This window comes from Notamacropus eugenii, chromosome 4 (assembly GCF_028372415.1).
Source record: "Notamacropus eugenii isolate mMacEug1 chromosome 4, mMacEug1.pri_v2, whole genome shotgun sequence".
NCBI classification, from domain to species: Eukaryota; Metazoa; Chordata; class Mammalia; order Diprotodontia; family Macropodidae; genus Notamacropus; species Notamacropus eugenii.
Window position 1 is genome coordinate 241,537,227 of NC_092875.1, and position 23,657 is coordinate 241,560,883.

Consider the following 23,657-nt stretch of genomic DNA (forward strand, 5'->3'; position numbering starts at 1 on the left):
ACAAAAAATGAGTCCCTTTTCTAAGAGCTTTTTCTGGCTCCCCTACAAACATGATCTGCCCTGAATAAAAAGACAACAGGAATTTCTTAAAGGTCAATAGTCCAAAATGCTAAGTATGGTTAAGCATTCTACATGACCTATATTCACTGGTTCCATAGTCAGAATGTGCTTAGATTATTGTCTTCAATTCATCATACAGGACAAGCATGAAAGCTCCATCCATGCCTCTAAGAACACTGGACCAGGCACCCTTAAAGAAAACTTTGCCACCTTCATCTTCAATCTTCTTCCAGCAGTCAATTGTCCCAGTGTACATGATACTTTGTGCCCAGACTGTATCATCATTTGCTGCCTTACTTTATCAAAGGGATGAGAGACCACACCTGCTATAGCAGTCACTGATTGTGCAATCATTTAGCTTATCATAATATGAGTGTTCTTTGGATCTGGAAGAATACCTTTTGCTGCATCACAGATGTCAAAGTAGGCTGCTCTATAGATAATGATACCCTGCACTGAGACACTGAAACCTTGATACAAGCCACAGATTCCATCAGACTTGTGATTTTTACAAGGCAGTCTCCCAGGTCTTTGTATTCTCTCTCAGCGCCAGATTTCCCAACATCAGCTGCCAAGCATGTTCTCGAAAAATTCAAGAGGTAGACAAAGTAGAGAGAAGTGGCTTCAGCTGCACCACCAGAGGCAAGATTGCCAGCAAAATATCTCCAAAACTGTGTGTGCTTGCCCACTCCTCCCAAAAACACCTGCTTATACTTATTCTTAAAGGCAAAGTTAAGGGCCTGGGTGGGGAAATATCTGATGACATTTGCTAAGTAACCACATGAGAAGGAAAGCACCCCTTGTTCCTCTGGAATTTGGACTACACAATCCATTATGCCTTTGTACTGCTTATCTGCAGCAATTTGTTTACTTGCAGGCTGTACCTGCAATAGGAGCTTAGCTTTTTCGATGGGGGCCCCCACCGCCTTGGAGACAGCGGCCAGGAAGTCCTTGGGGAAGGAGATGGCCTGTTCTGTTGTCATCACCAAGAGGAAAGGTGTTGGAATTGGAAAGAAAACTGGGTGAGATAGGGCCAAAAGCTGAGGAACTCGCTGCTGCCTGCACAGAGCCCCTTGCTACAGCTTGGACCGAAAGGCAAATAGCTAACATTTTTACAGTGCTTTATGGTTCACAAAACACTTTGCACATACTGTATCTAATTTTATTTTTATAACAACCATGTACAGTAGGTACTCTTATGAACCTCATTTTTAAATATGAAGAAACTGAGGCTGAGAAAGAATAAATGACTTTCAGTAAGTGTCTGTGATGGGATTTGAATTTAGGTTTTCCTGACTCCAAACCAAATGTCATTAACACCATCATCACCATTAGTATTATCATTATTGATAGCTAGAATTTAACTGGCACATTAAGGTTTGCAAAGCATGTTACAAATATCATCTCTTTTCATTCTCACAACCCTGAGGCTTAGGTGCCATTGTTATCTGTATTTTATAGATGAGGAAACTGAGACAACCGTAACTTTGAAATGGCTGTCCATAATGATAATGGCCAATGTACTCCCTCCCTTACCTCTGTTTCCAAGAATTCCTAGTTTACCTCAAGACTCAGCTCAGGTGCCACATCCTATAGAAAGCCTTTTCTGACACACCCTTCTCCTCCTTCCTCTAGCTAAGTCATCTCAATTTTGAACTTGCCTAATATTTACTTATCTGTGTTGATGTTGGTTCACCCTTGGACTGCTTTTTTTGACTTTATATCCCTAGTACTGAGTTTGGTGGTTTGTACAAAGTAGTCACTTAATAAATGTCTGTTGAATTGTTTACTGAAGCTAATTTTTAGGTGAAAGTAATTTTATCCTTCATTTTCACTTGCTGCCACCTACCTGTCAGATATTATAGAATCAAAGTGTTTTAGAATTTTGGAAGGACCATAGCATCCAGATTTTATTAATGTGGAAGCAGAGATTAATGACTTATCCAAAGTTACATTATGTGAGTTAAAACTGGAACCAGAACCCAGATCTTATTCAGTCTGTCACTATTTCCACTACACCATAAATTCTCTTTTCTGCTCTTTCCTCTTTGCAATGATCCCTTCTTAAGCAATGATGAATATTCAGCTTTTTCTGTGAGCTACAAATAATACATTTCTTTCAATAACGTTTATCAAAACTTTAAATGAATAATAAGCCAGTAATTTAAATTCTCAATTCTCAAAGCACTAAAGAATGAATTAACTTTTTCTAGAAAACAACATCCCCCCTCCCCCAGATTTCTCTTATTTAGGACGCAATTGAAAAATATCGCGGAAGGCAAAACATACCTTTTATTTCATATAATTTTGTGAAACATGTGATCACCCTCCCATTAAAAATCACTTAAATGTTCTTTTATGAATAAACCATTATAACTGTTTAAAAGCTACTGTCTTTCATGCACTTACTGACATACTAGATAGGCAGCTAGATTGTACAATAGATCAAGTGCTGGATATGTAGTCAGAAAGATCTTAGTTCAAATCCTGCTTTAGACATTTACTACTTATGTTTCTCTGGGCATATCATTTAACCTTGCTGTGCCTCAGTTTCCTTATCCGTAAAAAAATCGGATAATAGTACTGTCTTCACAGGGTTGTTTTGAGGATTAAATGAGTTAATATATGTTAAAGTGCTTTGCAAACCTTAAAGAGCTATAGAAATGTTAGCTATTAGTTATGATCTCTGGGGGCTTGCCTCTTTGATCACTCTTTCTATTTTGGTCATTTTCAGTCTCTCCTTATCCACTGCCTCCATCTTTGCTTTGGATAAATATGCTCAGGTATCAGCGATCATGAATACAAAAAACAAAACTCTGTGGCCTTGCCACACCTTTAAGCTCTTCTCTATTTTTCTCCATTTCTGCAGCCAAAAGGCTATTGACACTCCTGTCCTCTATCTCTTCACTTTCTATTCTTTAGCCCTTTGAAATCCTATTTCTACTGTCTCTCTTTAATGTTAAATCTAATGGCTTTTTCTTGTTTCCTGTCCTTCCAGACACCTCAGCACCTCTGCATTGTCAGCCCTATCCTGAACACTCTTCTCTTTTTCCTGTATTTTTCATGATGCTTTTCTCTTGTTTCTATTTCTACCTGTTAAAAGCTTCTCTCAAGTCTATTTCTTAGAACCTCTTGTGTTTTCACACTCTCTTGGTGATGTCATTAGCTACCATGGTTTTAACGACTCTCTACATGGACAACCGGTAAAGCTATACATCCAGTTCTAATTTCTCTCTGTTACTGTTTGCTGGACATCTTCATCTGGATGCTCTGTAGGTTATCTTAAACCCAACATGTCCAAAACAGAACTAAATATATTGCCCCAAATCCATTTCTCCATCATGTTTCTGATTCTGTTGATGATGGCATCACCCACCATCTTTCTAGTCACCCAACATTCCAACCTTGGACTTTTTCTTAGCTCTTCCTTCTCTAAGCATCCATGTCTAATGTGCCATCTACCGTAGATACTACCCTTGCAATACCTCTCATATTCTACCCCTTTATCTCTAGTTACACAAGTTTCTTTCCTAGTTCAGGAATATACCATTCTGTCCTAGACTGGCAAAATTGCCTAATGCTATTATAGGCCCCTTGCTTTCAGTCTCTCTCCTTTCTAATCCATTTTTCTACACAGCTGTTACATTAGTATTCCTAAATTTTACATCAATGTCCTACTAAATTTACATGATCTTTATATTGCCTCTACATTAAAACAGAACTCTTCATTTTAGGATTTAAAGACCTACATCATCTGGCTGCAACCTACCTTTTTAGCCTTATACAGATTAACTGGCTATAATTTTTTTTTTTGTGCTGTGTACGTGAGGGCGGGATGGGCTGGGGGAGTGAGACAGAGGCTGTGTCTTATACTGCTTTTGGATCCTCAAAACCATGATGTAGTGCCAAGCATGTAGAACATATTTGATAAATAATTTACATTTGATTGGAAAGAAAAAAAGCCAATATTACTATTACCTTTTACCAAATAAGCTGATTTTCCTTTCAGAAGTGGATGTGCCAGGTGTAAGTCTACTTGTACTTAACTTCCAGAAGGCTGGTCTTTCTTTGCTTTAAGAAAAAGGAAATTAAAACTCTATAAAACAAAATTCTCTAGAAATAAATGCAATTTCACTGTTCATCAGGATGCAACTGTTCTTACTTAACAACATACAACAGACTGTCAGAAAGAAATGACACTGACCACTTTTTCACTTCTGATATAATTTCACGAACTGTCTTTTGTAGGAACCTGTATTAGTTTTAAAATGACTAAAGTTTTGTTAAGAAGTTTTTTGCAACACATAGGTTAAAAAACAACAAACTAAAATAGCCAGAAGTATAGAATTTCTAAATGGGGAAAACAGAAAGTAAAACTTAAGACTGAATTAAAGCAATCAAGCTTAGTATGAAGTATTTATCCCTAAGTGTTTGCATATAACATACTTGTGAGAACAAAGAATTTAGAGAAGGATTTTAAGTTTATAGAAACACACACACATGTGTATACACAAATATTTATTCATTGGTGTTTAATCAATACTTCTATTGCTTAAATTAGTGCTATTTTAGAAATAGCTAAGTGGTGCAGTACATAAAAGAGCTGAGCCTGGAGTTAGGAAGACCAGTATTCAAATCTGACCTCAGACACTCACCAGCCATGTGACTTAGGGCAAGTCACTTAACTTCTGTTTGTCTCAGTTCCCTCAAATATAAAATGGGAATCTATCCTATAGAGTTGTTGTGAGGATCAAATGAAATAATTTTTGTAAAGGGCTTAGCAGAGTGCCTACCACATAGTAGATGCTGTATGAATTTTTATTCCCTTCCCCTTCCCTATTTTAATCCTGCATGGAAGCAATAGTGAATTCTTGAAAGCTCTGCAAACTTCAGTAAATTAGAAAATCTTGAAATTTGTCCTTTGTTCTCGAAGAGAACCATGACATCAGGAAGGTAATGCCATGACTTTCAAGTGAATTGGATTTAAGTGAGGGAGGGCTGTGCAAACTCACTAGACTCACCTTCTCCTCCAGAGCCATCTGCTTCCAGTGGCCAGATATAGATCAGGACAATTGGAGATGGCCTCTGACACACTGTGCTAATACTTCGAGGAATAGCGTAGCTGAATTTGAAAAAAAGCTCATACCAGAATTTTGGCCACCTGGTGATTTTTACAATGACAGAAGAAATACCTATACTTACGAAATTACGGATCCTTATGGGATTGAAGTTGAATAAGCATTTTATACTAAATCATATTCATATAGCACTTTGCAGTTACAACAGGACAATGTAAGTATTATCATCACTTTTTTTTTAATCCTGTATGTAATGGTATCTCCATTTCCCCTCTCACTCATCTCTCCTCCTCCTCCACAGTTCCTACCTAATTTCCTTTTGAATTTGATGTTTTTTCCACAGCAGATTTTATGTTTGTTCAACCTTCTCTTGTATAGCTCAGGGGAAAATAAGGTTTATATTAGGGCATAGGGAAGGGAAAAAGCATTTATATAATGGCTACTATGTGTCAGGCATATAGTGCTAAACACTACAAATATTATCTCACTTGATCTTCACAATAACCCTGGGAGATAGGGGCTGTTTTAAATCCCCATTTTACAGTTGAAGAAAATGAGGCAAAATGAAGTTAAATAACTTGCCCTGGGTCACATAGCTGTTAAGTGTCTGCAGGTGGATTTGAACTCAGGTCTTCCAGACTCCATGCCCAGTACTCTGTCCAATGAGCCACCTAGCTTGCGTATTATACCCACTTCCTTCTTTCATATACTTCAGTTATATGAAATACTAAGTTCGATCTCCTTTTCCTTAGTGTATTTCCCATTCCTTTTCTTATTTTATTTAAGATCATCCAAACTGAACAAAACCACAAGGCCCTTTATTTATCTTACTGAACACTACGACTTTTGAAGACATTAGGATTTTGAGCGGACACTTGTCCTTTTCCTGAATATCAGAATGTGAATACTTCTTCAACATATAGTCCCTTCCAATTGATCCAAGTATTTGCCCTTCTAGTTTTCTCTTGGTTCTTGGATTTGTGTTTCAAATATTCTATTTAACTCTTTTCTTCTTAAAAAATCAAGAATGCTTGGAAGTCCTGTGTTTCATTAAAGGCCCACCCACCGCTGCTTCCCCTCTCCCCCTCTTCTAGTCTTGCAAAGGAAGTTATTTTTGTCTGTAAGTTGTTTTTTTTTTTTGCCTTTTTGGGATACTTTATTTCAAGCTCTCCTGTCCTTTAAAATGGTACCTGCCAAACAGTGTATGAACCTGACTGTAGTGCCTTGGTACTTCAAAGCTGTCTGCAGATAATTTTTTTCTTTAACTCGGAAGTTCTGGTTCTTGATATTCTTGAGTTTTTTTCCAGTATGAATTTTATTTTCATTTTGCCTTCTGATTTTAATAGTTCTGAGCAATATTCTTTTATGATTTCTTGGATATGGTATCCAAGCTTTTTGCTGATACCTCTGATTATTCTTAGATTATCACCTTTGATCTTTTTTCTAGGTCAGTTGTTTTTGATCAGAGATACCTTAAACTTTCTTCTATTTTTTCTGTCTTTTGATTTCAATAATTCTTTTTAACAGAATCATGTATTTGTTTATTCATTCCTTTATTTATTTTAGCTCATTCTCAGAAAGTCTTTTACTTGAGTAAGAATTTGTGCCTCCTGTACTAACCGTTTATTCTCCTTCTAATTCTATCTTCTAAAGCAGAGGTGTCAAACTTGCAAGCCAAGCAAGAAGCCTTTAGGAAACTAGATTAAAAACTGGGAAATGTTTAGCAAAGTAAATGAAAATATAACACAACATAGATGTTAGTAAGTGGTTTTCTAAGTCAACATGCAGCTACAGAAATGTGTTTCTATTTGAGTTTGACACCACTGCTATAGAGCTCTTATTTCATTTATAAGATCCTTTTTTATCTTCTTTCATCTCTTCCAAGAACTGTAATAGATCTGGGGGCAAACTATTTGTAGCTCTGCCCATAAGTGCTGTGCAGTTACTCCCTTGTAGGCTTGTGTCCTAGACATCTGTTTATTCATTCCCCCTTGCAGTGGGACATTTTGTCAGGGCTAGGCCGCAACTGGTTGCATGCTGATGTAACGGTAGGCTCTGTTTGGTCTTGATTCATATTGTCTGAGGTTCTGTCACTGGCCCACCCCTCCAAAGGTACCTTCTTTGCATAAAGTGCTGCTGGGTCCCAGGTTTACCTATAGCTTTGGATACACAGCATTACATCTAGAACACTAAGCTCTTTGAGGTTGTCAGGATTGGCTCTGTTCTGGAGCAGAAAACTTTTAGAGTCCCTAGGGCCAGCAGACTAACCCCTGCCTTTTCCCTAGGAGCTATGATAGCTATTGTGGCTTACACTGTGGGGATATTTACCTCATCTCCCTAGTCTTCTGGCTAGGCATGCTTGATTATCCTGGGGTCAACCAGGCCCAAATGACAAAAGGGGACACTCAGAAGCCTAAGAAGGGGATCCCAGGCAAAAGAACTGGATGAGACAAGCACAGCACTAGGAGGATTCCTTGAGGGTATGGGAATTAGGAAACCTCCTAGTGCTGTGCTCGCCTCATCCATGTTCTTTTGCTGGGATCCCCTTCTTAGGTTTCTAGGTGTCCCCTTTTGTGACCTGTCGTTGGATGACTATTTCCTCATCATTATTTGGTCTGGCATGATTTTATACTTTCTGCAACATTTACATTTACGTTTACTCTACCATCCTGACCAAAGTCCCTTGTCATCTCCATTTTAAAGATGAAGAATAAATGGATAAGTGACTTACTGAAGGTAAAACAGGTAGTAAGTGGTTGAGATAACATTCCATATTGTCATCACTTTTCATCTTGGTCTGATTGTTAAATATGTTGATATGAAAAGTGTGCTAAATGAATGCATGCCAATTTACTGCAGACCATATGGAAAAGGTCATCTAATTACTGAATGTAAGGTTGTCACAAGCCAAGCTTTGTAACTCTGGTGATGACATTTTTATAGAAAAAGCAATAAAGAATGGTGTGATAAATACTCTGAGACACTACTAACCAGGCTTGTAGAGTGAAGTACTAACCAAAATTCAAAACATTCTCACCCACCTGGTGGCAATTATAGGAATTACAGGCATAGCAACTAGGAGCACATAGGTAGTTTTTCTATGAAATTCACAGAATTTCATTATCTCTTCTAAATGAGAGTAAATGCCAGGTCTTTCTTATCATAATCTAAATGACATAGTATATAATATTTTGATAAACTGCATCTAAGTTTTTACTCTCATGTTTAGATGACAGATGAGATGGATGCAACATCTCCTTATGACACCAAATCTAGCTCAGTGTTCACTGACCCAAGACAGGTAAAGGAGTTGTAAGAAGTGAACAGCAGGCAAGCCTTCTAATTCTATATCCCTGCCACTCATCACAATATAACCTTCACTTTCAGAATTTTCTGCTTATACAGATTTCTTTCCCTTTAACCCTAAAATGTGTAAACAAGGATCAATGTCAGGGATACTTACGTTTGTGGGGTATAAAGACCTTGTTTATTGAAGTCCTGTGATCTCAAGGACTGCATAGATTGGCGGCCAGGAGCACTAGTAGAAATAGAACTGCGCTTCATCTCTGTGAGTTGAGTAAATGAAATAAATGTTACTGGGGTGAGGGGTGGTGAGGCGAGGAGGCAAAGTAATAAGCGTGGAAGCAATTACCAACATTCTTAAAAAAAAATGCTGTTGTCAGTGAGAGTTCTATTTACCTAGACTCTCATGCACAAAACCTCCATCTAATTTTTCTTTCCTACTTCCCTTTATCCAGGGCTTTTTTAAGTGACTAAGTGCTGTTCATCTGACTTCTGTAATGTCTCACCCCTGATCACTCAATGCTACCACTTTAGCTCTGATGCTTACCATTCTGGGTCTGAATTTACTTCAACAACCTTCTAACTGCTGATAAGTTTGCCCCACTTCAATCTGTTCCTCATACTGCTGACTTCTGCCTTTTTGAGGAAGAGATTTCAAATGCTTTTTTTTTGTTTCAGTTCCTTACCTAGGCATTCAAAGCTCTTTCCAGTATGGCACCTTTCAAGTCATACAATGCTTCTCCACATACTCTAGGTCAACAGTTCTTTACCTAGCATTTACAGTGCCCTAGCTGCCCTAATTACCTCTAAATCTCTATAACCCTAATTATCTTTGTTCAGAACCATCACAGCATTTTATACCTTTCTACTGAGCAGCAAAATAATCAGACTGATTAACTTTTTAAAATCCCTTTTACAGTTAATTGATTTTGTCTTTAACTGTCCAGTGTCATCATTCTTTGTCCCTTTGTCTTTGAACTTAATAAATTCAGCTATCTCACAATGAATTAAGTTTAGAAATCCAGTTCTGTTAATAATGTTCTATTCTTGTGTTAAGGAAATCTGCTATCCTTGAAGGAGGTAGATGGACACCAGGGAGTCCAATTCAGTAACGTTATACCATCAAGCTATACTTCAAGGATGTCTGATTTGTTATCGAAAGAAATTTGGTTTGTTGTTCCTGTCCTTGAAGCTGCAGCTGGACTCAAACAATGATTATTTCTTAGATAAAGGAGGGAAAGAGGGGGCTGTCTTTCATTCTGAATGTCCATCCAATCCTATTTTCTTCCATTTACGATACTAGCCTTCCTACTTTCTGTACTATCCAAAACTATAAAAGAGAGCTGTTCCCCTCATGCAGGGTCTTAGCTTTGCTTGGGAAGCTTAGATCCTATTTATTGGTAAATTTGTGCTTTATTAATAAATTGATTATGCTTGGAACTTTCTGCCTCACTCTACTTTAACTTTTAACTGTTACAGTAGGTTTCTCAATTCCTACTAGACTGTACAATAAACGAAGAGCCAATGAAATAACATATGTAAACTGCAAATTTTCAAGTGCTATATAGCTGTCGGTTAATGTTATCCCTCAAAGGTGGGATTCCTGTTTGGTATTTAAAGTTCTTCACAACATGCGTTCAATTTATCTTTACTCCCTTTACATATTACCCCAATTCTCCTACACATTAGTTATGCTAACCTGGACTTTCTTTCTTACACGTAATACTCCATCTCCTCTCTCAGTGCCTTTGCATTGGCTGTGCCCCCCTCTATGCCTGGAATGCACTCCATTCTCACCTTAACTCTAAGACACCCCCTCCAAAGTGCCACCATCTCCATGAAAGCCTCCAGTTGCTAGTGTCCTTCCCACAAATTAACTTGCATCTTGTCGCTACTTACTGATGTTGTCCCTGTTTCCCTCACAAACAGAAAGCAGTACCAGTTTCAATTTTGCCTTTGTGTCCCTAGGACATCAGTAGTAGGTTCTTAATAAAAGGCTTGACAATTGATTAGTATCAGTAATGTTCACGTAAACATTAGTTGAATAAAGCAAAAAGACATTTTCCAGTCTCCAGTAGCTAGAAGACTACGTTCCACCTCCCTGGACATTTCAAGCCAGGATCCAGGTTCCACCCAGCTAGTTCTCACGTACTGTCCCGTGTTCTGCTCTGGGGTCTCTGGTGAGGGCCACAACGCTTTGCGGCAGAGCTGGACGAGCCGGCGGGATCCTCGCGCCTGGGACACAACCGGAAGCTGAGCCTCAGGCAGGTGAAGCCACAGGAGGGAGTACGAGGCAGGGCAGGGCCGGCGCCCACCACACCTCCGGCTGCGCGGCGCCAGGCCTGCAGCCGTCCCCGCGAGCCGTGCCCCCGCGCCCCCAGCGGCCCAGGACTTTCCTAAAGCTCGGTTCTCTATCACTGCTCTACCCTCAGGATCAAATAGGAAATATTCCGCTTGCTTTTAAAGGGCTTCCTACCTTGGCAGTCTTCTTACACCTTAACAGTAAGGCAGACACCGGGGCTGGCTACCAGGCGGGTCCTCTAGGCGCCCACAAGCACCGCCGCCTCCAGCGCGGTTACCGCCTATCCACTTCGAATTTTTAAAACCACCGCGGCATCTTTCGTCATCACGTCGCGACGCGCACGCTCTCCGTGCGTGCGCGCTCTCCGCGCGTGCGTTCTCCGCCCACTCTACGCTCAAGTCTGAAAGGAGGCGCTCGGCTAGTCGCTGTCGCGCTCTACCCGCCTATCCGCTCGCTCGCTCGCAGCGGGACGGGCTCCTTTGCCACGCCCCCTTGAGCGCGGATCTCTGAGCTACGCGCTGAGAGTAGGAAAAAGGCCCCGGAAATAATCCCCTTTCCGTACGGCAATATGGCTGCGCCCATGATTGAAGGAAGAGAAAGAAATCTCTCGTCTTTGCTGTGAACGGGGTGCTTGATTCTTTTCTCCAGCTCCACTGTACGGTGATGCAGATTCCCTGAGATACTTTAGAGGAGGATTATCGCCTTTTCTGGCTTGAGGAGAGAAGGGGAGGCCTGTTGGGGGTACGGCCGCACTCCTGTGGACTTGAGGTGTAGGGGCTTGGAAGTGTGGTGGTTGGCGCCGTGTGTGTGTGTCTGTGTGTGTGTGTGTCTGTCTGTGTCTGTGTCTGTGTGTGTGACACCACTGAGTCCAGGGTGCTGACAGGCGCTTTATGAGGCACAAAGAGCGGTACCCCCCACGTTACTTCCGGAGGCCCCAGAACCCGTCTACACGTTCACCACGGTCTGCCTCCTTGTACCCCCTCAAATTAAGGGACAACTCCAAATAATCAGCATTTTTCACCCGAAGCGTTCCCTAGCGTGGGAAGACACGCGTGGGTGATGCAAACGCAAAAAACCTTGGATTTGGGCGTAGAGGGACCTAGGTTTAAAGCTACATCGAGTTGTCTAGTCCAACCTTGTTTTAAGCGCCTACTACGTGCAGGACGTTGTGCCAAGCTCTGGGGACACAAAGCAAAGAAGCTCACCGTCTGAAAGGGGAGACTGTGCAAACAGTTATGAACAAACCAGATACATTTGAATGAATCAGGAAAGGTGGTATTTTAGCTGAGATTTGGAGGAAGTCAGGGAAGCCAGAAGGCAGAGAGGAGGAGGGAGTGCCCTACCTGAGGAGTAGCCCAAATGCCCAGGGTTAGGAGATGAAGAGTTTTGGGTCCAGAACAGCAGGGGGGCCAGTGTCAGTAAGTAAGGTCTAAGGGGCCAGGTTAGGAAGGGCTTTGAATGCCAAAAAAGATTTTCTGTTTTATCCTGGAAGTGATAAGGAGTCCCTGGGGTTTATTGGGGGAAGGAGGTGTGTGGTGGTGGTGTACCATAACCAGGTGTGTATTAGGAAGGCTACAGATGGCTGAGTGAGGATGGACTGGAGTACGAAGAGACTTCTTGAAGACAGACCAGTCAGCAGGCTTTTGTAATAGATCAGGCTTGAGCCAACAGAAGCCCTGAACCAGGGTGGCAGCAGTATCTGAGGAGAGAAGGAAGGGAGCAAACGTCTGTTAATCACCTACTATTAATGTTAATCACCAGGCACTCTGCTAGCTGCTTTACAAACATCTCATTTGATCCTCACAACAATCCTGGGAGGTAGGTGCTCTTATCCCCGTTGTACAGAGGAAACTGAGGTAGATAGAGGTTAAATGACTTGCCAGGGGCCATGAAACTAGTAAGCGTCAGAGATCAGATTTGAAACTCCTGACTCCAGGCTCATGCACTATCCACTGCACCACCTTGATGTCTGGATGGCAGTGGGGAAAGGACAGTGTAGCTAGTGCCGGGGTGATAGCCTGGGAGAGATTTGAGGGCTTGAGAAATGGGAGGTCATGGTATGGATGAAGAATAAGATTTGGGATTGCAAAGCAGAAGAAAAGGTGGCATGACAATAGACTGTGATCAGATAAGGGAATTTCAGAGTTCATGAACATGGAAATGGAGCCTTAATGAAATTACAGGTGATGCAAGATCAAGGGTATCACTATCTTTGTGTGTGACTGAGGTGGGGTGGAGTAGTGGGTCGTGAATTGAGCAGGGTGAGGAACTGTTATATTTTGTTACTTGAGGGAATATCTATAAGTTGAAATACCCTAGTATAAGATCAGGCGTTGAGGAGGAGAGAAAGACTGTGAGCCAGGCACTGAACTCATTGAGGAAAGAAAGAAAGAAAAGTGTCCTGGAGGTCTGTGGACAACAGCTATCAGAATTTGACTGGGTGGTAAATATGATTGAATGAACCTTGAAGGAGCTGAGGTTACTGAGTGATGGTGATAGAGAAAGAGCCTGAAAGTGGCAATGGGGAATTCTAATACTCCAGCTTTGAGCAGTGAGCCAAGGGGAATGAGTGAAGAAGGTACATTGAGTCTTAAAAAGGGAAGCCAAGGAGTCTGTTGTCAGGAGGGAACCTGCTTTCAGTGAGAGCCCCAGGATAGAGGAAATTGGAAAGAAAAAGATTTAAGATGAAACCAAGTTTGTTGCCTAGTATTCCAGAGGGTACAGTGGTAAAGGTGAGTAGTCTTAGAATATATTGGGGAGGAGGTAGGTTGAGGGCAATGAGAATAAGGGATCAGATAGTGGGAATGTGGGAATGAGGTTTGAATAATGATCACCAAGGGTTCAGAATCTCTGGGATGTGTAGAGTATGACTAGGGGGTAGTTTCTTAATTATTGAGGAAAGCATTTAGATAGATATTAATTTTCTGTTGGGGTTTGACCTCAAGATGAAGTCCTCTCTGGCTCTCACTAGAAAAGGTGAAGTTACTTGCTTAAGATCATGCAGGTAGATATTTGCAGTGGGCTCCATCCTCCAGATGGAAGGATGCTTTCCCTACACTATGCTTCTGGAGACCTGGGTTCTAGTCTTAGCCTTCCCATTAGCCAGCAGTGTGATCCAGAGCAAGCTATCTGCCTTCCTTGGGAGGTTATTTTCCTCATATATAAAATGAGGAGGATTAGCTAGGTGACATCTTAATTAGGAATCAAATGGTTTGGTTGTTGGGGTGTATCCCAAAGTTCAGGAACCATTTTTAGAGAAATAAAAAGATAGCATGTTGCTCGAGGACATTGGGTTAACCTAAATCTGGGTTATAAGAGGTCTAGAGAAAGGTCTTGAAAAGAGCACGTCTGGCAAGTATAATTCTGAGATAGTATACGCAAGGGATCAACTTTCAGTCAACAAGCATTAATTTTGTTTTATTTTTTTAATTAATATTTTTTCTCCCTCCCAACTTGTCCTTTTCTTTCCTTCCCTCCAAAGAAAGAAAAAACCCTTGTAACAAATATGCATAGTTGAGCAAAGTAAGTTACTAAATTGACCATATTTAAAAACAAATTAAAAAAACCCACCATGTCTTGGATCTGTACCTTGAGTCTTATTATCTTTCTATCAGGAGGTGGGTAGCATTCTTTGGCATGACCCTCGGTAATCATGTTTGATAATTATGATAACCAAAATTCTTAAATCTTTCAAAATTGTTCCTTTTTTACAATTATGTTATTGTAGAAATTGCTCTTTGTTCTGCTTGATTTATTCTGTGTCAGTTCATACAAGGTTTTCCAGATTTCTCTGAAATTGTCCTCTTCATCATTTCTTATAGCACAATTATATTTCATTACATTCACATACCATCATTTTTTCAGCCATTCCATGATCGATTGGCACTATCTTTGTTTCTCGTTTTTTTCCACTACAAAAAACTACTACAAACATTTTTGTATGTAGAGGACCTTTTCCTCTTTCTTTGCTCTCTTTGGGGTATATGGTGGTATCATTAGGTCAGAAGGTACACACAGTTTAATTATTTTTTGAACATAGTTCCAAGTTGCTTTTAGAATGATTGAACCAATTCATAGATCCACCTAGAGTGAAACTATGTACCTGCTTTCTAGCAACTCCTCCAGTATTTGCAATTTCCCTTTTTTGTCATTTTTGACATCTAGTCGGTGTGAGGTGGAACCTCATAGTTGTTTTGTTTTGCATTTCTCTAATTATTAGTGATTTGGAGCATTCTTTCCATGGCTTTAGATTGAATTTCTGCCCTTGAGGACTGCTTGTTTCTTCTGTCTTTTAACCATTTGTCAAATGGGAATGATTCTTGTTCTTATAAATTTGAATTAGTTCCTTATATATCTTGGAAATGAGACCTTTATCAGAGAAACTACAAAGATTTTTCCCAGTATCTCTTTATTTTCTAGTTTTAATTTCATTGGCTTTATTTGTGCAAAAACTTTAAATTTTATGTCAGCAAAAGTATCCTTTTTATTTTTTGTGAATCTTTTTATCCCTTGTTTAGTTCTTCCCCTGTCCATAGATCTGAAAGGTAATTTCTCCTTTGCTTCTAGTTTGTTTATGATATAACCATTTTTAATCTAGGTTATTTACCGTTTGGAGCTTATCTGGGTATATTGTGTGAAGTTCAACAAGGATTAAGAAAGTGCTCGTAATGTGCTAGGCATTATGCTAAGTGCTGAAGATAGAAGAATTGAAAGGGAAAGAAGAGAAGAAACATTTACCTACCATATGCCAGGCACTTAAAAATGTGATCTTGTTTGATTCTAACAACAACGCTGTGAAGTAGGTACTGTTATTTTCCTCATTTTACAGTTGAGTGAACTGAGGCAACATGACTGGCCCAGGATAACACAGCTAATAAGTATTTGAGGTTGTATTTGAACTCAGGTCTTCCTGACTCTAGGTCCTGGTCTCTGTCCACTATGCCACTTAGCAAAAAATTTCATCCGTAACCTGAAGGAGTTACTCCCATTCTCATGAGGTCTGAGACAACATGCAAAAAAAACTTTGTAGGTGCAAGATATGTGTAATCAAATTTAGTAAAGGTCCATTTCAGGGTAGAAATGTTATGATTCTAAAAAATAGTCCCTTGGGGTGGTAGAATCTTAGAGTTGGAAGGGGTCTCAGAAGCCATGTGGTCTAATCCATAAATGACTGAAAATCCCCGCAGTGTCATCCTTAACAAGTGTTTATACAGTCTCCATTGCTTGAAGACCCCTAGCCAGGGAATATCTCCTAAAGCAGCTCATTCCATTTTTGGATAACTAATTGTTATTTTCCTTTATTCTGAGTCTGAATCTGTTTCTCTGAAACTTCAATCCATCATTCCTATTTCTACCTTCTGGGGCCAGTGAAAATTAGTCTATTTCCTTGCGTAGTTCATATACTTGGACAGTTATCATGGCCCACCTAGGTCATGAGTCTTGAGAATGGACCATCAAATTTGGCAGTTAAGAAATTATTGGTAATTGTGAAGACAGAAGTTTCTTTAGAATCAAGAGTGAAGGATAATGAGGAGGCTGAGAACCTAAGAGACTAGAAAGGTGGTAGTGAGGAAAAAATTAGGGGTAGAGAGGGATGGAAGTACAGATGTTTAGAAGAAGGGAGGGTTTTTTTTTTATTTTGCATTTTTTTTGGAGAAAACCAATGTAATGAGATCTGTGATGCATATTACAGCCTGTTCATATTTGTTCGTCTAGTGCTACCCTCTCTTTCCTACTGAAAAAACCTGTGTGTGTGTGTGTGTGTGTGTGTGTGTGTGTGTGTGTGTGTATGTGTACGTGCAAGGGAATTTACTCAACAACCACTGCCCAAAAGCACACATACTCCACCTGCCAAGATGCTGGTGAAGTGATCCTAGGGAAGTATGTGGGGGTGGGAGGGAAAATTTTGTCTGTGTAGCTGCTGTAAGTGTATGGGTTGAATTTGGTTATGACCACCTGGAGGGGCCAATGTAGGGGTTGAAGGGAGCCATGAGGCTTTTTGTAGGGGAGGGTGGAATGGGGGAAAGTTGAGCTGCAGTATGTAAATGGGTTAGATTTGTGGTGTTGGAGACAAATCTACAACTGGCTTTCTTGGGGAAGGGTGAGCTGTGACCCATCTTCTTTCTCTGCTTTTGATTAAGAGCTGTTCTTGGAGTTAAGTTTCAGCCTCTCGGAAGGCTGTGGTGGTTTCCATTTTGGAGATCACTACCTTAATCTGTTACTAACTCTGTCAAAGAAGGAAATGAGAGAGAGAAGGAACATTTAAGGGAGATGTTATGAAGGTGGAATTGGCAAGGTTGATTAATGTAAAATTATATTATTTAAAAGACTTGGCTAACACTGTGGTACGATTGTCGTATTTCATTCTTGATGAGGACCACAATGACATCACTGTGCTAGAGTCAAATTTCAATGTGTCAGACTGTGTCTGATCAGACCGAAAGATCTCAGAATGCTCTACTACAGGTCTGGCACAAACAGTCTGTGTGAATATCTGGGTTGGATACTCTAAATTTGTGCTTCCTGCATTTCCTTTGAGCAGCTATTTCAATTCTGCTTTGCTCATAGAGAATAGTGGTCATACCATGCTGAGCGGTCCTGTGCCAGTATCTTCCATGTCTCACAGTAAATTCCAGAGTTCTTCAGGGAGACCTTGAGAGTGTCCTTGTATCACTTTTTCTGACCACCATGTGAATGCTTGCCCTGTGTGTATTCTCCATAAAATAGTCTTTTTGGCAAGTGTACATTTTGCATTTGAACAACATGGCCAGCCCATCGTAGTTGTGCTCTTTGAAGCAAACTGTGCTTGGCATTTAAGTTTGAGTAAGGACCTTATCCTGCCAGGTGACCTTCAGAATCTTCCTAAGAGATTTCAAGTGAAAGCAATTCAATTTCCTTGCATGGTATAGAGTTTGTCAATGTCCAGTCAAGTGAATAGTTTGAAACAGTGACAGATTAGTTCCAAATTGCATAGAGAAGATTGCTAATTCAATATGATTAAATTATTGAAATTAGACTTGAAAAGAAAAAGGGTTAAAAAAAGAAGAAAATGAGATCAGTCTGGTATCTTCATAAGACTATACCAACTTTTTATAATCATTATATACTTTTCTTAAAAAATTTGTTAGCTTTTGTTTTTTACCCATTTTCATTTATGAATATGTCCATCCCTACTTCCCTACCCAATGAGCCATTCTGAATAAAAGAATGAAAAAGAAAACTCTTTCTTTTCCTGGAATAAGGATTCTTAACTTCTTCTTCTTTTTTTTTTTTGATGTTATGGTTCTTTAACTCTTTAATGAAGCCTATGGACTCCTCAGAAATAATGTTTTTAAATGCATAAAATGAAATATATTACAAAGCAAACCAATTCCTTTGAAATAGTTATTAAGATACTTAAAACACAGACTGTAGGATCTCTGTTCTAGATTGCTATTAACTATACCTTCAATTGATTATAGAATTTTTCTTTGTGCCTATACAAGTCTGCTAGAAACAATTTTATTAATTTAGATTAAACTAATTCTTAACATTTTTTCTTAGAGAAAGGTCCAAAGATGGACAGAATTTCTACATACTTCTGAAAGTGTCTCTAATAGAAGTCATTTTGGAGTTGTAATTTGAGTAAGTTGGTCAGCTCTGATTGGTCTTTCCTAGGATTCCTGTGTTGCTTTCCCATTTTTTAGGGTTAGATTCCATATTCACTCCTCTCCCCCTAACCCCTACCTTCCCACCCCTGTCCTCTGCTAAGGATAGCCCTTCCCCTTCCCAGATCAAAAGAAGAATTCCAAAGAAGGGAAGTGATTATCTGGAAAAAAGAAAGCATTGTATCATTTTTTTCAAAGTTTCTTTATGTGCCTTCACAATTGCATTCTACCTTACCTTTACTACATGGTCACTGGAAATCAAAGATTAGGTGTCTTTTCAGTAGAGTGAGAGGTAGCATGATAGAATGGGAAACACTGTTCTTAAAATCATGAGACCTGAGTTTGAGTTTTGGCTCTAATATTTACTAACTGTTTGACCCTAGGCAAGTTATTAACCTATCTGAACCTCAATTTAATAAAATTATTTAATTTTTTAAAATTAAATTTTACTTTACTTTCAGATTTTCATTCTCTCTGGTCCTCTTCCCCACCCTCATTCATTGAGAAAGCAAGAAAAACAATATCTATTACAAATATATATATCCTGCATTAGTCATGTTCAAAAAAAGAAAAGAGGGAATGAAGCAAAAAAAAAAATTAGTTTCAGTCTGTACTCTGTGTGCATCAGCTTGCTATCTGAAGGTGAATAGCATAGTCCTTTGGAATTGTGGTTGATCTGTATCTGATGAGATAGCAATCTTCTCATCTATAAACTGAGTATATTAATACTTGTACTATATGCTTCACAAGGTTGTTGAAGAGCAAGTACTTTGTAAACCTTAAAATGCTATAAAAGTAGTATACTTATTAATATTTTCTTTGGAAAATAGGTTTGTCTTTTGGGATCCAGGGTGGGGATTGAAGTGATAGAGAGATGAAGAAAATGAAAGTCTTAAATGGATTTCCAGAAATGGTATGGAATGTCTCTTATAGAAGGAGGTTTTAAACAACCCTTGATAGAATATGGCTGAAAAAAACTTAGAATTAGTGAGTTTATAGGAAAGTTTTGTGTCAGTGAGTGTTTGTAAGTAGTAACTTGAAAGTTTTCCTCAGAATCTGCCACGTGTAATACGATTGAATTTCAAATTTTCTTTTGGGTAGAGATATCATTTCTATACTATCATAATAAATTATCTCACATAAAGTGATTTTATATTTTTACTGAAATTTAGGAACATTATAATTTTGATCTGAAAAATTGTTTTTAAACTTCATTTCCTCATTTCTAAAAGCCTTTCGTAAGAAGATTATGTCTGTTGTGCACCAGCTGTCATCTGGATGGCTACTGGATCATCTTGCCTTCATCAATAACATTGATTACCAACTCTGCCAGCACCATGAACCAACTTCCAGTAATGCTGTACCCATCTCATCTCCCCACTGTGATTCTCTTACTGTAACTTCTACATCCTCTATTGAACTTTCTGCTACATCTACGGTCTCTGAGGCTGCCATAAAACCAGGGACTGATGAAAGAGAAAATAAATCATTACTGCAAAAATATACATTTCGCGCTGACCTGTTTCATGTTACTAAACCCCATGTGACAATAGCTGATTGCACAGCATTCCAGAAAGGAAATAAAATGGAGACTCAGAAGGATGGCAGTATCAATCATGAGAAGCAGGAATGTGTTAAAGACCAAGTTTCTGCGGTTAGGAAGGTATGAAGTCTTCTAAGAAAATGTGTTGCCTACACATTAAATAATTTGCCATTCAAATAGCTCAAATAATTTCTTTTGACTCTCAGGAAAAATAAGCAAAAAAGAACAAAAGAAGCTAAGTTGAGAAGTAGTGTAATACTGTGTAAAGAGGCCGAGATGTAAAAATCAGATGACCATGTTTAATTCAAAAGCAGCCAACAGATTTGGTACAGACTTTCAGAAAAGTTTTCTTTCTTGATGAATTCAAATCTTGAAGGCTTAGAAGTCTTAACATTTTTCAAGAAGTTAGGAACAATAGAAGTCATATACTAATTGAAATGAATTGCACCGAATAACATGGAAGTCATATGTACAATCAACCTTCAGTAACTCCTTGAGATAGCAGTGTAGTACAGGAGCAATGATAATAACTTGATAATCAATATGTAAATCTTTAAAGATTGAGAAAAGTTCATCTTGAAGCCATGAGTAGAAAGATTATTGTTATCCTATTTTTACAGAAAAAAATATAGGACTAAAGGTCACTTTGCAGGTTGTTGTATGTACCACTGGTAGAAATCTTGTCTCCTGACTGAATCTAATATATTCCCTTATAGGCTATATTTATTCCTGCTTTATATGTTGAATGGATTTATCTTTCTATGTCTTGGAAATATTGTAGCATGAATTAATATAAATAGATTTTTCTTAATAAGTTCTTTCAGGGCCTGTCTTACTAATGAGGCAAAATAGATTCAATAATAATAAATATAAATATAAATTTGGTTTATTTGACCTTATTATAAAATAGCATTCATAATTCCAACAAAGTGAGGTAGATTCAAATTGCTAACTAGGATATTTTAGTGATGCCAAGTGTGATTAGTATGTTAGAGTTTATTAATATAGATAATTTGTATGTAACTGTTACACCAACAAATAGAAACATTATGAAGCTTGAATTTTTCTTGATATTGTTACGGTGAAATTAAATCTAGATATTTCATTGACTGAGAAAAAGAAGGAAACTCAGTATAATTAAACCATATATGCTAATTGACAGGAAAAATTGGTCTTTGTTATAGTGCAGTGCCCACTCTCTTTATGTACTTCTAGTGCTAATGCTGATAAAAGAAATAGACTTAGTATTGTTATAGTTTGTTAGATATAGCTTCTTAATATACTTAAATATTTTATATATGTGTATATATACATAATATATACACATATATAAAATATCATCAGGTGACACATTGGGACCTATTGTGATTTGTGCTGTTGATTTTTATTCATTAGTTTTCTGCTTGGGGACAGCATACTTTAGTCCAAATTCTTTACCTTTATTTAGCATAAGTGTATAGTTATCACCAGTATGGACTAAAATATGCAATTAAAAAAAGGGAATGCAGCAAAAGAAATTGCTTTTACACGTCTAAAACATCCTGATGCATTAGCTTAATTTTTTCTTGTTTTTATTTTCTTTTTAGAAAGGCAAAAGATCTATTGCATTCAATCAAGGTGAATTGGATGCTATGGAATACCATACAAAAGTAAGTTTCAAATATTTAATAATTATAATGAAAACTTTATGCAAAATGAAATAAACCAACAAATAGCATAAGCATTTATTCTCACAGTCAAGGATTCTGACCTGGTCTGATTCTGACTTGTCAGCTTAAATTTAGTAGAGTGACATAATGGACTTCTTTGCAGAACATTCAAATGATGTTCTACATTTCAGATTACATTAGTATTTGTGAATATTTATTACTATAGCTTGAATTAAATGAAGCTGCATTAATTGAATTGCAGCTGTTTTTTATTTTCTAAATCAGAAAATACTTACACAGAGGTTGGATGAACCATTTCTCAGGGATATTACAGAGTAAATTCTTACATGGGGTAGAACGTCAAACTAATGACCTCTAAAGTCCCTTATGTTTGAAATTATTCTTTATAGCTTAACATTTCCCTTCCTCCTCGCTGCCTTGCCTCCCAAAAAAGCCCACAAGCAAACTTCTGGCAGTATTAACCAAATCAAATTAACTTTGCCATTGTTCTTAATTGGGAACATATCAGTTGATTCCTCTGATGCCTCACTCATCATTCCTGTTACTTTCCTGACCAAAGTGCATCTCCCTGTCTTTCATTCCCCTTTGTATGTAGAAGGTAGAAGGCAGGTGGACTATGGTAGAATTCAGGGAAATGCATGGGGGAACACTTAGTATGTGTTCCCAGTGACAAATGAGATAGCTTTTTCCTCATCCTCCACACTCCTGCATCTGTTCTTTCAATGGCTTTTTTAATGTGAATGATAATTAAATGAAGTGTTGCAATATATTTTAGAAAAGAATTCTCATCTTAGTAAGCCTCACCAAAACAAACATTAAATATATGAATAATAACTGACATTTATATAACACTTTGCAAAAGCTTGTAAAGTACTGTATATATGTTATCTCATTTGCTCATCATAGTCTATAAGGAAAGTCCTCCCCTGGTAGAATTTTTTTTTTTTGGAATTCAAAGTTTCTTATTTTATTTTATTATTTTTTTTAGATTAAAAAAATAAATTATTTATCTTTCAGTTCTCAACATTCACTTGCACAATAATTTGAATTCAAAATTTTCTCCCTATCTTGTCCCACCTCCCACCCGAGGACAGCATGCACCCTATCCACCCTTTCCTCCAGTCTGTCCTCCCTTCTATTACTCCCCCTTCTATCTCCCTTCCCTCTATTTTCCTGTATGACAAAATAGATTTCTATACCCCATTGCCGGTACATCTTATTTCCCAGTTGTGTGCTAAAACAGTTTTTAACATTCAGTATTAAAGTTTTGAGTTCCATATTCTCTCCCTTCCTCCCTCTCTACCCACCCTCATTGAGAAAGCAAGCAATTCAATATAGGTCATACATGTGTAGCCATGCAAAACATTTCCATAAAAGTTATATTGCAAAAGACTAACCACATTTCCCTCTGTCCTGTCTGCCCTCCATTTATTCCATTCTCTCCCTTGACCTGTCTTCCCATAATAGTGTTTGCTTCTGATTATCCCTTTCCCCAATTTGCCATCACTTCTATTATCTTCCCTCTCCTATCCCCTTCCTCTTTGTCTTCTTGCAGGGTAAAATAGATTTCCATATGCAGTTGGTTTGTGATATGCTACACAACTCCCTCTTTAAGCCAAATCCCATGACAGTAAGGCTCACTTATTTCCTTTCATCTCCCTGCTCTTCTCCTCCATTGTAAAAGCTCTTTCTTGCCTCATTTGTGTGAGATGATTTGCTACATTCTACCTCTCACTTTTTCTTACTCCTATTACATTCCACTCAACAGTAAATTTTATTTTTTAGGTATTCTCCCTCCATGTTCAGCTTACCCTGTGCCCTCTGTCTATGTATATATATATATATGTGTGTGTGTGTGTGTGTGTGTGTGTGTGTGTATGTGTGTGTGTGTGTGTGTGTGTGTGTGCATATTCCCTCTAACTACCCTAATACTTTCAAGGTCTCATGAGTTACATATATCATCTTTCCATGTAGGAATGTAAACAGTTCAACTTTAATGAGTTCCTTAAGGCTTCTCTTTCCTGTTTACCTTTTCATGTTTCTCTTGATTCTTGT

At 38.5% G+C, this 23,657-nt stretch overlaps 2 protein-coding genes and 1 pseudogene across 8 annotated transcripts in view; 1 reads left to right on the plus strand and 2 right to left on the minus strand.

Annotated features, from left to right (window-relative positions):
* The window catches only part of NDC80 (NDC80 kinetochore complex component), a 49,066-nt gene extending 37,921 nt beyond the window's left edge, over positions 1 to 11,145 (minus strand). Inside the window, exons 1-3 of the mRNA XM_072604324.1 lie at positions 10,918 to 11,145; positions 8,602 to 8,704; positions 4,039 to 4,131 (exon numbers count right to left, since the gene is read on the minus strand). Coding sequence (XP_072460425.1) covers positions 4,039 to 4,131; positions 8,602 to 8,702 — 194 coding nt within the window. The 5' untranslated portion in view covers positions 8,703 to 8,704; positions 10,918 to 11,145. The remainder of the gene's footprint in view (positions 1 to 4,038; positions 4,132 to 8,601; positions 8,705 to 10,917) is intronic.
* On the minus strand, positions 75 to 1,128 carry LOC140501102 (ADP/ATP translocase 3-like; annotated as a pseudogene).
* A 28-nt stretch (positions 11,146 to 11,173) lies between the features above and the next one.
* The window catches only part of METTL4 (methyltransferase 4, N6-adenosine), a 30,656-nt gene continuing 18,172 nt past the window's right edge, over positions 11,174 to 23,657 (plus strand). For 2 of the 7 annotated variants that reach the window (XM_072604326.1, XM_072604330.1), the window contains exons 1-4: positions 11,343 to 11,484; positions 18,286 to 18,366; positions 19,622 to 20,052; positions 21,519 to 21,581. In XM_072604326.1, coding sequence (XP_072460427.1) covers positions 19,639 to 20,052; positions 21,519 to 21,581 — 477 coding nt within the window. In that variant the 5' untranslated portion in view covers positions 11,343 to 11,484; positions 18,286 to 18,366; positions 19,622 to 19,638. Of the gene's footprint in view, positions 11,485 to 18,285; positions 18,367 to 19,621; positions 20,053 to 21,518; positions 21,582 to 23,657 lie in introns of all 7 variants that reach the window. The other 5 variants (XM_072604325.1, XM_072604329.1, XM_072604328.1 and 2 more) reach the window with 5 other exon arrangements.